We start from the raw sequence: 12,254 nt of genomic DNA on the forward strand, positions 1-12,254 counted from the left end.
TGCAAAATGGGTTTGATTTAGGCCTAGTTGGCAGAACCGTGGGAGGATTCAATATGAAACTCCGTGCATGTTTTAGGCACAGGATAAAAACCAAAGCTCACGTGTATTGACCCCCAGCTGTGTTGGGGGACACCGGACTACAGGTGGTCACAGTCCCTGGCCTTTTCTCTTAGTCTGTGTGGTAGTGGAGTGGAGAAGGGGGTCTGGGTGTGAACTGGGTGGGGCTTGAGGCAGACTTCCCTTCCCGGGGAGCACGCGGGAGAGGGTGGGGCCTACTTTGATGCCATGATGGGGACAACTGGTGTTTCCATTTCCTCCACTCAACAAGCATTCGTTGATGGGGCGCCTGGGTGGCTTGGTGAAGCACCTGGCTTGATTTCGGCTCAGGTCGTGATCTCGCTGTTCCTGAGATGGAACCCCAAGTTGGGACAGCACAGGGCACGTTTGGGATTCTTTCCCTCTCTCTCTCTGCCCCTCCCACACTTGCACATTTGTGTTTGCGTGCCCTGTCTCTCTCTCTCTCTCTCTCAAAATAAACAAATAAGCTCAAAAACCCAAAAAACCCCAAGCATTTGCTGACTGTTGATCGTGCTGTGTCACGTGCCCAGCACTGTTGTGGATGCAGGAGAAAGCAGGAAGCAAGGCAGACCAGGTCTGTTTGCCAAACTGTGCTACTTTCCCCGAGAAAGGTGCAACGCGGCAATTCTAAAGGCATGTTTCTTTTCATGAGGAGCTTCATGTGGCCTGAGGTAAGTCACACTTCTTAGTTGGGGATCCGCCCTTCCTCATCCAGGGTCCCAGAAACACATATTTGGTGGCTCCACCCTTACAGCAGACATATGAAAAGGCACCCGTACTCCGCGTGAAATAGATTAGGTGTCACTACTTTAAACTTTGCTTTGGCTGCAGCAGGTTAGTTTATAGGGTTTTACGTTTTGAGGCTCTTCAATCACATACGGATTTAAAAAATTTTTGTTCATTTATTTTTGAGAGAGAGAGAGAGAGAGAGAGAGAGCGCGCAAGCTGAGGAGGGGCAGAGAGAGAGAGGGAGACACAGAATCCGAAGCAGGCTCCAGGCTCTAAGCTGTCAGCACAGAGACTGACCCGGGGCCCCAACTTGAGAATGGTGAGATCATGACCTGAGCCGAAGTCGGTCGCTTAACCGACTGAGCCACCCAGACGCCGCATTACCTACAGATTCTTAACTTACCCCAGCCTTCCCTCCTGTCCTTCCTCCCATCACCACTACTCGTTTTCTTTCTGTTCCCAAAATTTAACAGGTCCTTGAAAGTTAATGGATCCTCGACACTGTGGGAGAGGGTATAAGCAAGTAAGTGTGGCTGTAGGTCTGGGTGGGAGGATTCGTGTGTGTGTGTGTGTGTGTGTGTGTGATTCTCAGCTTGAATGTGTTGGAGCGACTGAGAGGGCAAGTGTAAGCCCCAGAGGTAGTTGAGGGAATGTGAGAATGAGTGTGTGCACGTGTGTGTGATTGTGAATCCCAGGGATCCAGGGGGGCGGGTGAGGGTGGGTGATGGTAAAGCATGGTGGGTGAGGGAGTCTGGAAGTGGAGTGAGGTGGGGGTGTATGTCCCTATGCCATTGTGATTCTGGGGCACAAACGTGTGAGGCCTAAGATTCAGGATTGGCCGACGAGGGGGAATAACGGGCGTTGAGTGTGGTAGGGTGTGCAGGTGTGCGATTGCGAATGTCAGATGTTGGGGAGTGAGGTGGCAGGGTGTGTGTGCAAGGCGTGCCCGTGTGATGGTGAATGTCAGGCAGTGAGGCGGGGGGTGGGGGGGTGGGGGTGGGTGGGGGGGGTGTGTGCATTCGCGCGGTTGGGAATGAGCATGTTGCCGGGGGAGCGAGCGGGTGAGAGTGAGCGTGTGTGTGTGTGCGGGGCTCGTGTGTGCAACTGCATGCCAGTGCCGGCGTGAGCACGCGAGGAAGTGCCTGCGGTGGGGTGGGGGGAGCGCGGCCGGGGGTGCGCGTTTGCGGGTGACGCGCGGCTGGCTGCTGGGGGGGGGCGGGGGGGGACGACGGGCGCGCGCGCGCACGGCGGGGCGTGGGCGGGGGGCGCGTGGCCGGGTGGGCGCGCGTGGGGGGGCGCGCGGCGCGGGCGGGGGGCGGGGACACTGCGGCGGCGGCGGCGGCGGCGGCGCGGACACAGCCGGCCGCCCCCCGTGGCAGGCGCGGGGCGAGCGGGCGCAGCGCGGAGCTCGGGCCCATGGTGCGCCCGTGTCCGTCGGTCGGGCCGCGCGGGCGGCTCCGCGCGTGGCCCGGCGCTCGCGAGCTCGCCCCCTCGCTGCGGGCCCGGCCCGCCCGCTGCCGCCGCCTCCTCCCCCGGGGCGGCGCGGCGCCGGCGGGCGGCGGCGCGGAGGCCGGACCGGGCGGCGGCCCAGGCGGCGCGGGGGGCGCGGCGGCCAAGGCGGGCGGCGCGGGCGACATGACGGACAACATCCCGCTGCAGCCGGTGCGCCAGAAGAAGCGGATGGACAGCAGGCCCCGCGCCGGGTGAGCGGGGCCCGGGGACGCCGGCCGCCTTTGTCCGCGCGGGCCGGGGCGGCCTGGCCGGGCCTGACAGCTTGGCCGCGCCCGGCGCCATGAGCTCGCGGCCGGCGGGGGAGGCGGGCGGGTCGTCGCGGCTGCAGCTCCGGCCCGGGCCCCCCTGCGCGACCGCGTCCCCCTGGGGCCCGAGCGCGCGGCTGCCTCCGCCCCGGCCCAGCTCTCCTTGGAAGCCCCGGGAAGCCCGGCCCGCCCCAGCGCCGTGCCCCGCGCGCGGAACTGGGACCAGCCATGGCTTTCCACCGTTTTATTGTTTCCTGATTATCCTTGTTGTGATTACGCCTCGGTCCCCAGCAAACCCTGCTCCGCGCCTGGAACAGCCCTCGGGAGCCCGGATGTGCTGGGCTTACTGGGGCGGGGGAGACGCGGCCTTCGCCGCAGACCCGCGCCACGGGGGTCCCGCATCAGCGCCTCGGGGTCCCGGCCCCTGGTCGGCCGCCTTCCCCTCCCGGCCCCGGGTGGGTCAGAAACCGGCAGCCGCAGGAGGCCGGGCGGGGCTCCTCCTGGCCGACCGGAGAACCTCCGGCTCCCCACAGTTGGAGGGAAGGCGTCCCCTGGCCCGGGTGGGGGTTCCACCTGCTGTGGCCTTTCCCGCCCCGGCCGACCCCATGGCAGCCCTAGGCGTGGGTTTCCCTCCTGGAGAGCGAGCGGACGGGTTGCCGATTTCCGCCCAGCCGTCCTGTCTTGCTGAGGTTGTCAGGGACTCTGTGGCATCGCCCGCGACAGTTACCTGGGGGTAAGGGTTGGGGGGGGGGGCTGGTTAAATTGCACATTCTCTGGCCCCTCCCAGGCCCTCCGCTCGGAGTTTGGGGGCGGGGGTGGGTGGGAGCTGGAAAGGTGCTTTTTCCCAGGCTGCCCAGGTGAGGCTGACGTCCCCTGAAGGCTGAGCCCGGCAGCTGGGCGGGGCTGCGGCCTTGGACCCGCCCTGCCCCCTAACATCCTGTCGGCTCTGGGCATTTCCTTGTGGCGGCGGCTTACTGGGGAGTAGGTTGCTTCGTGCCGGAGGTGGAGAGGGGGAACCCTTAGGGCTGCTTGCTTCCATCAGGTGTCCATGGAATTGAAAAAAAAAAAGTCATGATGCTAGCTGCCATTTTGTGCGGTCTTTGTCCCCGTCTTCCTTGAATGTTCCGGAGGCCCGGTTGATGTAAGACAGGAGGACCCGAGCGCAGTGAGGTTAAGGACTGCCGGGAAGATGCTGCAAAATGGAGACTGAAGTCGGGATCATTGGGCTCCCACACAGTGCTCCCTCCCTTCCTTCCCTGTTCTCCCTGGTTATACTCCTGACTACTCAAGGCGCAAGAATGATCCTTGAGCTCTATGCCTGGATAGCGTATGCGTGCAGTTTCCAGCCTCAGTAAATCATGAATTTGTGTATTCAGTGGACTCGAGTCCTCTAGATGTTCGCGCTTAAAGCAATTATGAGATGATTACAGTGTGCAGGGGCGGTGCCAGGCGACTGGGATACAAAGATGAATTAAATTAAACAAGCCATGTCTGACCCGTGCAGGCCTCCTGACCCTGGCTGTGTGCAGTCGCTCAGGAAGCTTGGCAAACCACTGCCCCTGCCCTGTTTTAGACCTTTGAAATAATCTGGAGTGGGACCGGGGTATCTATTCTATTTTTTATTTCTTTTTTAAGCTCCCCGATGATTTTAACATGCTGTCATAGTTGAGAACTCCTGATGCAGTGCATGAGAGGAAAATGTAGATAATTCTTTAAAAGTGATAATTAACCATGATAGAAATATGCAGTGTTAACGTGGGGGCTGACAGGGAGCGGTGCAGACAGTTAAAAATTTTTCTGTTTGGTATTTGAATGGAAGATCACACCCCCTTTTAGAATTTGCCACTTTGGAACTAATTTATTTCCTAAACAGTGACACAGATTCATATTCAAAGCATGTATCAGGAGAGCCAGGCAATTGTGTATATATATGTTCCTGTGTTTAATTTGCAGTTTTAGGAGTAGCTACCTCAAGGTGGGACGCTGGGGTTTTGGAAACACTTTTGGAAGCAAAGTGATGGAGAGTCTCCCCAAAATATAATGGGGGCGAGGAGTTAAAGAAGAAACTAATATAGATGTTTCTTTACTTTCCAAGGGATTACATCCCGATAAACCTGTTGTAAGTTGAAAATACCTTAAGGTGAAAATGCATTTACTACACCTAACCTACTCAACATCGTAGCATCGCTTAGCCTGCCTTAAACATACTCAGAACATTTACGTTGGCCTACAGTTGGGCAAAATCATGTAGCATAAATAGCCTATTTGATAGTAAAGTGTTGATTATCTTATGTAATGTACTGACTACTGGACTGAAAGTGGAAGACGGAGTGGCTGTATGTGTGTGGGATGGTTGTCAGTGTATCAGTATTTACCCTCCTGATTTCCTGGCCGGCTGGGGCTCGTTGCTGGCCAGCATCACAGCAGAGGATTGCACCTCTCAGAAGAGATTACAATTCAAACTACAGTTCATATGAAACGCATATTAATTTTGTACCATTGTAACAGTGAAAAATCTGAAGTGGAACATCAGAAGTCAGGAATTGCATGTGAATGGTCAGGCTCTCTGCTTGGGTACTTGACATAAATAGCCCTGTTTTATTTTTTTAACTTTTTTTTTTTTTAATGTTTATTTATTTTAAATTTTTTTTTTCAACGTTTATTTATTTTTGGGACAGAGAGAGACAGAGCATGAACGGGGGAGGGGCAGAGAGAGAGGGAGACACAGAATCGGAAACAGGCTCCAGGCTCTGAGCCATCAGCCCAGAGCCTGACACGGGGCTTGAACTCACGGACCGGGAGATCGTGACCTGGCTGAAGCCGGACGCTTAACCAACTGCGCCACCCAGGCGCCCCTTAATGTTTATTTATTTTGAGAGAGAGAGAAAGGGAGAGCAAGCAGGGGAGGGGCAGAGAGAGAGAGAGAGAGAATTCCAAGCAGGGTCCCATGCGGGGCTCAAACTCATGAACTGTGAGAATGTGACCCCAGCCGAAATCAAGAGCCCATCGCTCAGCCGACTGAGCTACCCAGGTGCCCCTATTTATTAAAATTTTTTTTTAAATTCTATTTATTGATAGTGCAAGTGTGTGAGTGGGGGAGGGGCAGAGAGAGGGAGACACAGAATGTGAAGCAGGCTCCAGGCTCTGAGCTGTCAGCACAGAGCCCGATGCAGGCCTTGAACCCACGAACCATGAGATCGTGACCTGAGCCGAAGTCAGACGCTTAACCGACTGAGCCAGCCAGGCGCCCCAAATGGTTGGTGATTTTATGGTTAAACCCCAAAACGGGCACCAAGGTGGCACAGTCAGCTGAGTGTCAGACTCTTGATTTCTGCTCAGGTCAACATCTCAGGATTCAGGAGTTCAAGCCCTGCACCAGGCTCTGTGTGGATGGCAAGGAGCCTGCTTGGGATTCTGTCTCTCCTTTTCTCTACCCCCCCCCCCAAAAAAAAAACTTAAAAAAGAAAACAAAACCCCAAAACATAGATGCCATGAGCCCCAGGAGACAGTTTAATTAATGCTGGGGTTACTCGGTATGTTTCCAAGACATGCACTTTATTTGCTGAGGGAATCTTGTGGCCCCGGTGCTGTTTTCTCTCTCTCAAGAAAGTTACCGCATCCCGATGCTGAGAAGACCCTTGCCGTGGTTAGGAAACGCGGCCTGTGCGGCACATTGCTGGAAACCATAGTCTGACTTCGCGCGCTTTGCTGACAGCTGAACGTTCCCTTCTTGGTGAAACACCAGAGGTTGGTTGGTAGGAGCGTGGGTCCCAGAGGGGAAGAGCTTGGTTCGAGCTCAGGCTCCATCACAACTCACGTTCGACTTTGGGAAAATTATCTTACCTCTCTGGGTCTCAGTGTTTTCATCTGTAAAGTGGGAGTGACAAGACTTATGGAGACCTCAGAGGGTTGTTTTAGAGATTTCATCCATGTAAAGTTTAGAACAGTAAGCACTTAGTACACTCTAGTATTTGCTGGGGCTGATGGTGATAAACAGGTCTTTGTAGGAGGTTTGCTACCGGGGGCTCTTGAGAATGCTCCTTTGATGGGGGGACATTTAAAAATACTCTGAGGGCACCTGAGTGGCTCACTTGGGTGAGCATCCGACTTCGGCTCAGGTCCTGATCTCGCAGTCTGTGAGTTCAAGGCCCACGTCGGGCTCTGTGCTGACCGCTTGGAGCCTGGAGCCGGCTTCGGATTCTGTGTCTCCCTGTCTCTCTGCCCCTCCCCCACTCATGCTCTGTCTCTCTGTCTCTCTCAAATATAAATAAACGTCGAACTTTTAACAAGTATTACGGATTTCGTGACTCTGTTCTGATCAAATCTGGGGAAATGATTCTGCATAAACGTCCAACCAGGTATGTAAAGGCTCTGTTGTGCTATGTAGGGCAGGGAGCAGGTGCTGTGGCTAAACTAAGACTTTGCCTTCAGGTTTTGTGACCAGTATGGAGGAGAATGCTTTGATTTGTGATGTATTTGGACTAGGAAGTTTTAGATGTGAACTGGGTTTAGAAAGAGCTGACTAGGTTCATATTCCACCACATTTTTTTTTTAAAACAACTTTGAGGCATAGTTTACATAGCATAAAATATTTATATAGGAAATGTACGGTTCGTCGATTTTTTTCTTAAAGTTGCAGAGTTTGCGCAGCCATCACCACAGTCCAGTTTTCAAACATTTCCATCACCCCAAAGTCCCTCATGCCCATTTACGCTCAGTCCCACTGATCTTTCTGTTTCTGTAGGCTTGCATTTTTGGGAAATTTCATATAAATGGAATCATGCACTATGTTGTCTTTGTGATTGGTTTCTTTCAGCACAACAGTTTTGAAGTTCCTTTTTTATTGCTTAGTCAAATTCGTTTGTCTGGATATGCCACTTTTTGTTTATTTACCAACATGGACATTTGAGTTATTTCCAGTTTTTGCATATTTTAAACAATACTGCAATGAATATAAACGTGTCTGTGTGGACATATGCTTTCTTTCCCCCTGTCTATCCTGAGACTGATTGATTGAGTCTTGTTTTTTAAGTTTATTTCTTTGAGAGAGTGAGAGAGATAGTGGGTGGGGGTTGGGGGGGAGAGAGAGAGAGAGAGAGAGAGAATATGAATGAATCCCAAGCAGGCTCCAAACTGTTAGCCTTATGTGGGGATCAATCCCATGAACTGTGAGATCATGACCTGAGCTAAAATCAAGAGTCAGACGCTTAACTGACTGAGCTACTCAGGCACCCCTATTTATTTACTTATTTGTATTTTTTAAAAATTTTTTTTAACATTTATTTTTGAGACACAGAGAGACAGAGCATGAATGGGGGAGGGGCAGAGAGAGAGGGAGACACAGAATCAGAAGCAGGCTTCAGGCTCCGAGCCATCAGCCCAGAGCCCCACGTGGGGCTCGAACTCATGGACTGCGAGATCGTGACCTGAGCTGAAGTCGGATGCTTAACCAACTGAGCCACCCAGACGCCCCTACTTACTTGTATTTTTAAAACTGTATTTTAAAACTGTATTCAAAAACTGCCAACTTTTTTCCAAAGCAATTCTATTTTAGAATTAGGAATTGTAGGTACTCCATATTCTTGCCAGCAGTTGGTATAGTGTTTTTTTTCTTTTCAAATTTTTAATTTAAATTCTAGTTAGTTAGCACACAGTGCAATATTGCTTTCAGGAGTAGAGTAGAATTCAGTGATTGATCACTTACGCACAATACCGAGTGCTCATCACAAGTGCCCTCCTTGAGACCCATCACCATCTAGCCCCACCCACCTCCCTCCACCAACCTCGGTCTGTTCTCTGTCTTTGAGAGTCTCTTGGGTGGCTCAGTCAGTTAAGCATCTGACCCTCAGCTCAGGTCTTGATCTCAGGGTCATGAGTTCAAGCCCCATGTTGGGCTCTGTGCTAGGGATGGAGCCTACTTAAAAGAGAAGAGTCTCTTATGGTTTGTTTCCCTCTCTTTTTTTTTTTCCTTCCCGTGTGCTCATCTGTTTTGTTTCTTAAATTCCACAGGACTGAAATCATACGGTATTTGTCTTTATCCGACTGACTTAATTGGCTTAGCATAATACACTCTAGCTCCATCCACGTCATTGCAAATGGCAAGATTTCATTCTTTTTGGTGGCTAATATTCCATTGTACATATATATATATGTGTATATATATATATATATATATATATATATATATACCACATCTTCTTTATCCATTCATCAGTTGGTGGACAGTTGGCCCTTCTCCATAGTTTGGCTATGGTACCCTGAGTTTTAGAGACACAGGTTGTTGGTGTTTCCTATATCCTCTGTGAGAGTCGAGTTCTCCTGCCCATCTTTGACCATTAAACGTTGCAGTTGCTCAAGATTTGGTCTTGGACCTCCTTGCCCTTAGAAGTTGGGTTGAGCTCAGTATCTCCTCCTAGGCTCCCTCTTGACACAGGACCTTTGCACCTCCTGTTCTCTGCCTGGAATGTCCCCTCCTCTCTTCATCTAGTCCAAGCTCAGTCTTCCATTAAGCCTTACTGGACGTCCTCAGGGGAGCCTTCCCTGCTGTTCCTGACTAGAGGTCAGATCCCACTTGGAGCGTCTCTGAGCACTGGCTCCTTTTCTTTCTCTCACAGTTGGCGCGTGACATGTGCTCATGTGATCATTCAGCTGGGAACACCCTGGGCCCCAGTTGGGGACAACTTAATCACCATCACCCAGAGCCTGGCACAGAGTAGGTGCCCAATGAATCCTTTCTGAGAGAAGGGAATGCCTGAAGCTGATCTCCAATTTATGCTGTCCTGGGGGCGAGGAGAGGATGCCTTTTCTAGAAGGTCCAGGCAGGGAGAGGTCTATTGGACATTCCCAGATGGCTGCCTACTCATTCCTCTGATCTTCGTGGCTCAGAGATCTTCACTTGGTGGCACCAAGTCTTCACCACGTGATTTGAGCGCGAGGGTGGGGAGTTTGGGGTGTGAGTAGCAGAAGGGAGCCGCAGGCAAAGAGAAGGCCTCCTGGGGCCCCTCTGCCTTGGTGTCGTTCCCTCCACTGAAGGGCAGCAGCTTAGGAGGTGCTCGGGCTTGGGAGGTGAGGTAGTTTTCATCTTTAAACACAAGGTGCATGATCGTGTGAAGAGTTTTTTTTGGTGGATGATTTATGGGAAAACCTTGATATGCTATTAATGCAAGAAGTGAAGCATTTAATGGAAAAGAATAAAAACATAGGAAATCTGGATTGTTCCAGAGGTTATGGCATGTAAGGTGTGGTGGGCAGAATAGTGGCCCCCGGGACCTGTGAGTGTGTGACCTTTCATGGCAAAAGGAGCTTTGCCATTGGGATTCAGTTAATGATTTCGAGATGGGGAGACTGTCCTGGATTAGCCAGGTGGCCCCGGTGTCATCATCACAAGAGTCCTTGAAAGAGAGGAGACTGAATCTGAGAGATGGCAAGGGGCGCCACTGCTGGCTTGGAGGGGGAGAAAGCGGCATGCAGGGGGCATCCAGAAACCGAAAATATCCGGAGAAACAGCCTCCAGGGGGAACCTGGCCCTGCCGACGTCTTGATTGGAGGCCCGTGGGACCTGCTATGGACGCCTGAAGTGTATGATCGTGAATTTGTGGTGACCGCTTACAGCAGCAAGCAGTGACCAGTGCAGACAGGTGCACCCCATAAGCCTGGGGGACACATGCCTGCCCTGGCTTCGTGTCCCAGGGAGGCTGTGGGGGGCGGGGCGGGGAGGGGACAGGGGCCACCTGCCTGCTGGGCGTGGGGGAGGCATCTTGGGGGCTCAGGCTTACGTTTTACTTGAGGACGCAGGATGTAAGTGGACACGTTGTGCGGCCCGTTCCCTGACCACTGAGGAGGAGCCCATACTTAGGGTCTGCGGTGCCTTGGGTCTGGACTCAGGTTTTCTTGCTCCTGCTGAACGGTGGCCCTTTGGTGTTGGTATTTTTTTTTTTTTAATGCTTTATTTATTTTTGAGACAGAGAGAGACAGAGCACAAGCAGGGGCGGGGTGGAGAGAGAGGGAGACGCAGAATCCGAGCAGGCTCCAGACCCCGAGCTGTCAGCACAGAGCTCGACCCGGAGCTCGAACTCACGAACTGCGAGATCGTGACCTGATCTGAAGTCGGATGCTCAACCCACTGAGCCGCCCAGGTGCCCCTGATGTTGGTATTTTTTGTTTGTTTTACTGCTAAGGAAACTGAGGCTGAGAAAAGTGAAGCAATTAATCCAGGGCAAGAACGAGTGGCAGAAACTAACAAGAAGTCGGGTGGGCTTGCCGCCAGCCTAGGAGAACTTGGGAGGGTTTCCCAGAGCAGCGAGACAGGTGGCTGCAGGCGTTGGTCGGGTCAGCTCTGCGCCCTCGATGTGGTTTTCCCCAGTTATTTTTCCCTCTAGTAACACACTGAATGATTTTTGTTTTTGTGTTTTGTTTTTTGCCACTGGCTGAGAATTGGGGAGAAATCAGAGAGAAATGTCTATACATTTTGAAAACTGCCACAAGAATAAAGATAATACTGTGGGCTGTACTTTAAATATTTTTCTATTTTTTACCTTTTCGATGTTTATTCGTTTTTGAGAAAGAGAATGCGAGCGGGGGGAGGGGCAGAGAGAGGGGCACGGAGGGTCTGAAGCATGATCGGAGCTGACAGCACAGAGCCCGATGTGCGGCTCGAACTCACGAACCGTGAGGTCATGACCTGAGCCAGAAGTTGGACGCTCAACTGACTGAGCATCAGTCAGGCACCCCTGTAGACGGACAGGCTGCTGGCCTTGTCGACTTGCAGTTAAGAGTCTGGATTCCAGGGTCACACAGACCAGTTTTGCCATTTTATTGCTTGTATTATTCCGGGCGACTGTCTTCTCCCCTCTGCGCTTCAGCTTCCTGTTTTGTAAGTTGGGGACCCAGGAAGGGCGCCTGGATGATGAGGCATCGTGCGCACAGAGTAGCGTCATGAGCGCTGGTGAGCGTCAGAAAGTGTTGTTCTCCCAGAGCCTCATGGGGACTCTTGTACTGGCTGACATCACCTCCTCTTCCTTCTGGGTCTTGGTAGAAGGTCTTCTTGAGTGAGAACTCCAGCTGGAAAATGCCCGCAGGCCAGAGACTGGCCGCCGCTGGAAGCCATCTCAGACCTCGCATTACTCAGCCTAATGGCAGGGCTGTGGCTGGCCGGGTGCGTCTTTGCAGCCAGGACCAGATCCGTCAGTAATGTGGGTTTTTCACTGTTTATGTGATTGAAAACAATTAATGCCAATGTAGGAAGTTCTTGGTTTTTTTTTTTTTTTAATTTTTTTAAACGTTTATTCATTTTTGAGAGACGGAGACAGAGCGTGAGCAGTGGAGGGGCAGAGAGAGAGGGAGGGAGACACGGAATCCCCGAAGCAGGCTCCAGGCTCCGAGCTGTGAGCACAGAGCCCGAGGCAGGGCTCGAACCCATGAAATGTGACATCATGACCTGAGCCGAAGTCGGATGCTCAACCACCTTAGCCATCCAGGTGCCCCAGGAGGTCTTCTTATAGATACATTCACTCAGCTGGAAGGTCTGAAGCTGCCCCTTCTAATTTGCGGGGTTCCAGTGCCCTTTCTCTTTTGACATAATGGAGGGGGTATTAGGTTTATAGCTTAGTTGATTCTTGTTATTCACGGTGATTGTGTTTCAGAAAGTCATTCAGGGTTTCTGCCAACCCCGAATTAGCGGATACCGAATCA

The 12,254-nt window shown here is 52.3% G+C and overlaps 1 protein-coding gene across 1 annotated transcript in view; it reads left to right on the plus strand.

Annotated features, from left to right (window-relative positions):
- Nucleotides 1-2,354: 2,354 nt before the first annotated feature.
- ATP9A (ATPase phospholipid transporting 9A (putative)) overlaps nt 2,355-12,254 on the plus strand; it is a 125,910-nt gene continuing 116,010 nt past the window's right edge. Inside the window, exon 1 of the mRNA XM_053199819.1 lies at nt 2,355-2,510. Within this exon, the coding sequence (XP_053055794.1) occupies nt 2,443-2,510 (68 nt within the window). The 5' untranslated portion in view covers nt 2,355-2,442. The remainder of the gene's footprint in view (nt 2,511-12,254) is intronic.

Source organism: Acinonyx jubatus, chromosome A3, assembly GCF_027475565.1.
Source record: "Acinonyx jubatus isolate Ajub_Pintada_27869175 chromosome A3, VMU_Ajub_asm_v1.0, whole genome shotgun sequence".
Classification (NCBI taxonomy): domain Eukaryota; kingdom Metazoa; phylum Chordata; class Mammalia; order Carnivora; family Felidae; genus Acinonyx; species Acinonyx jubatus.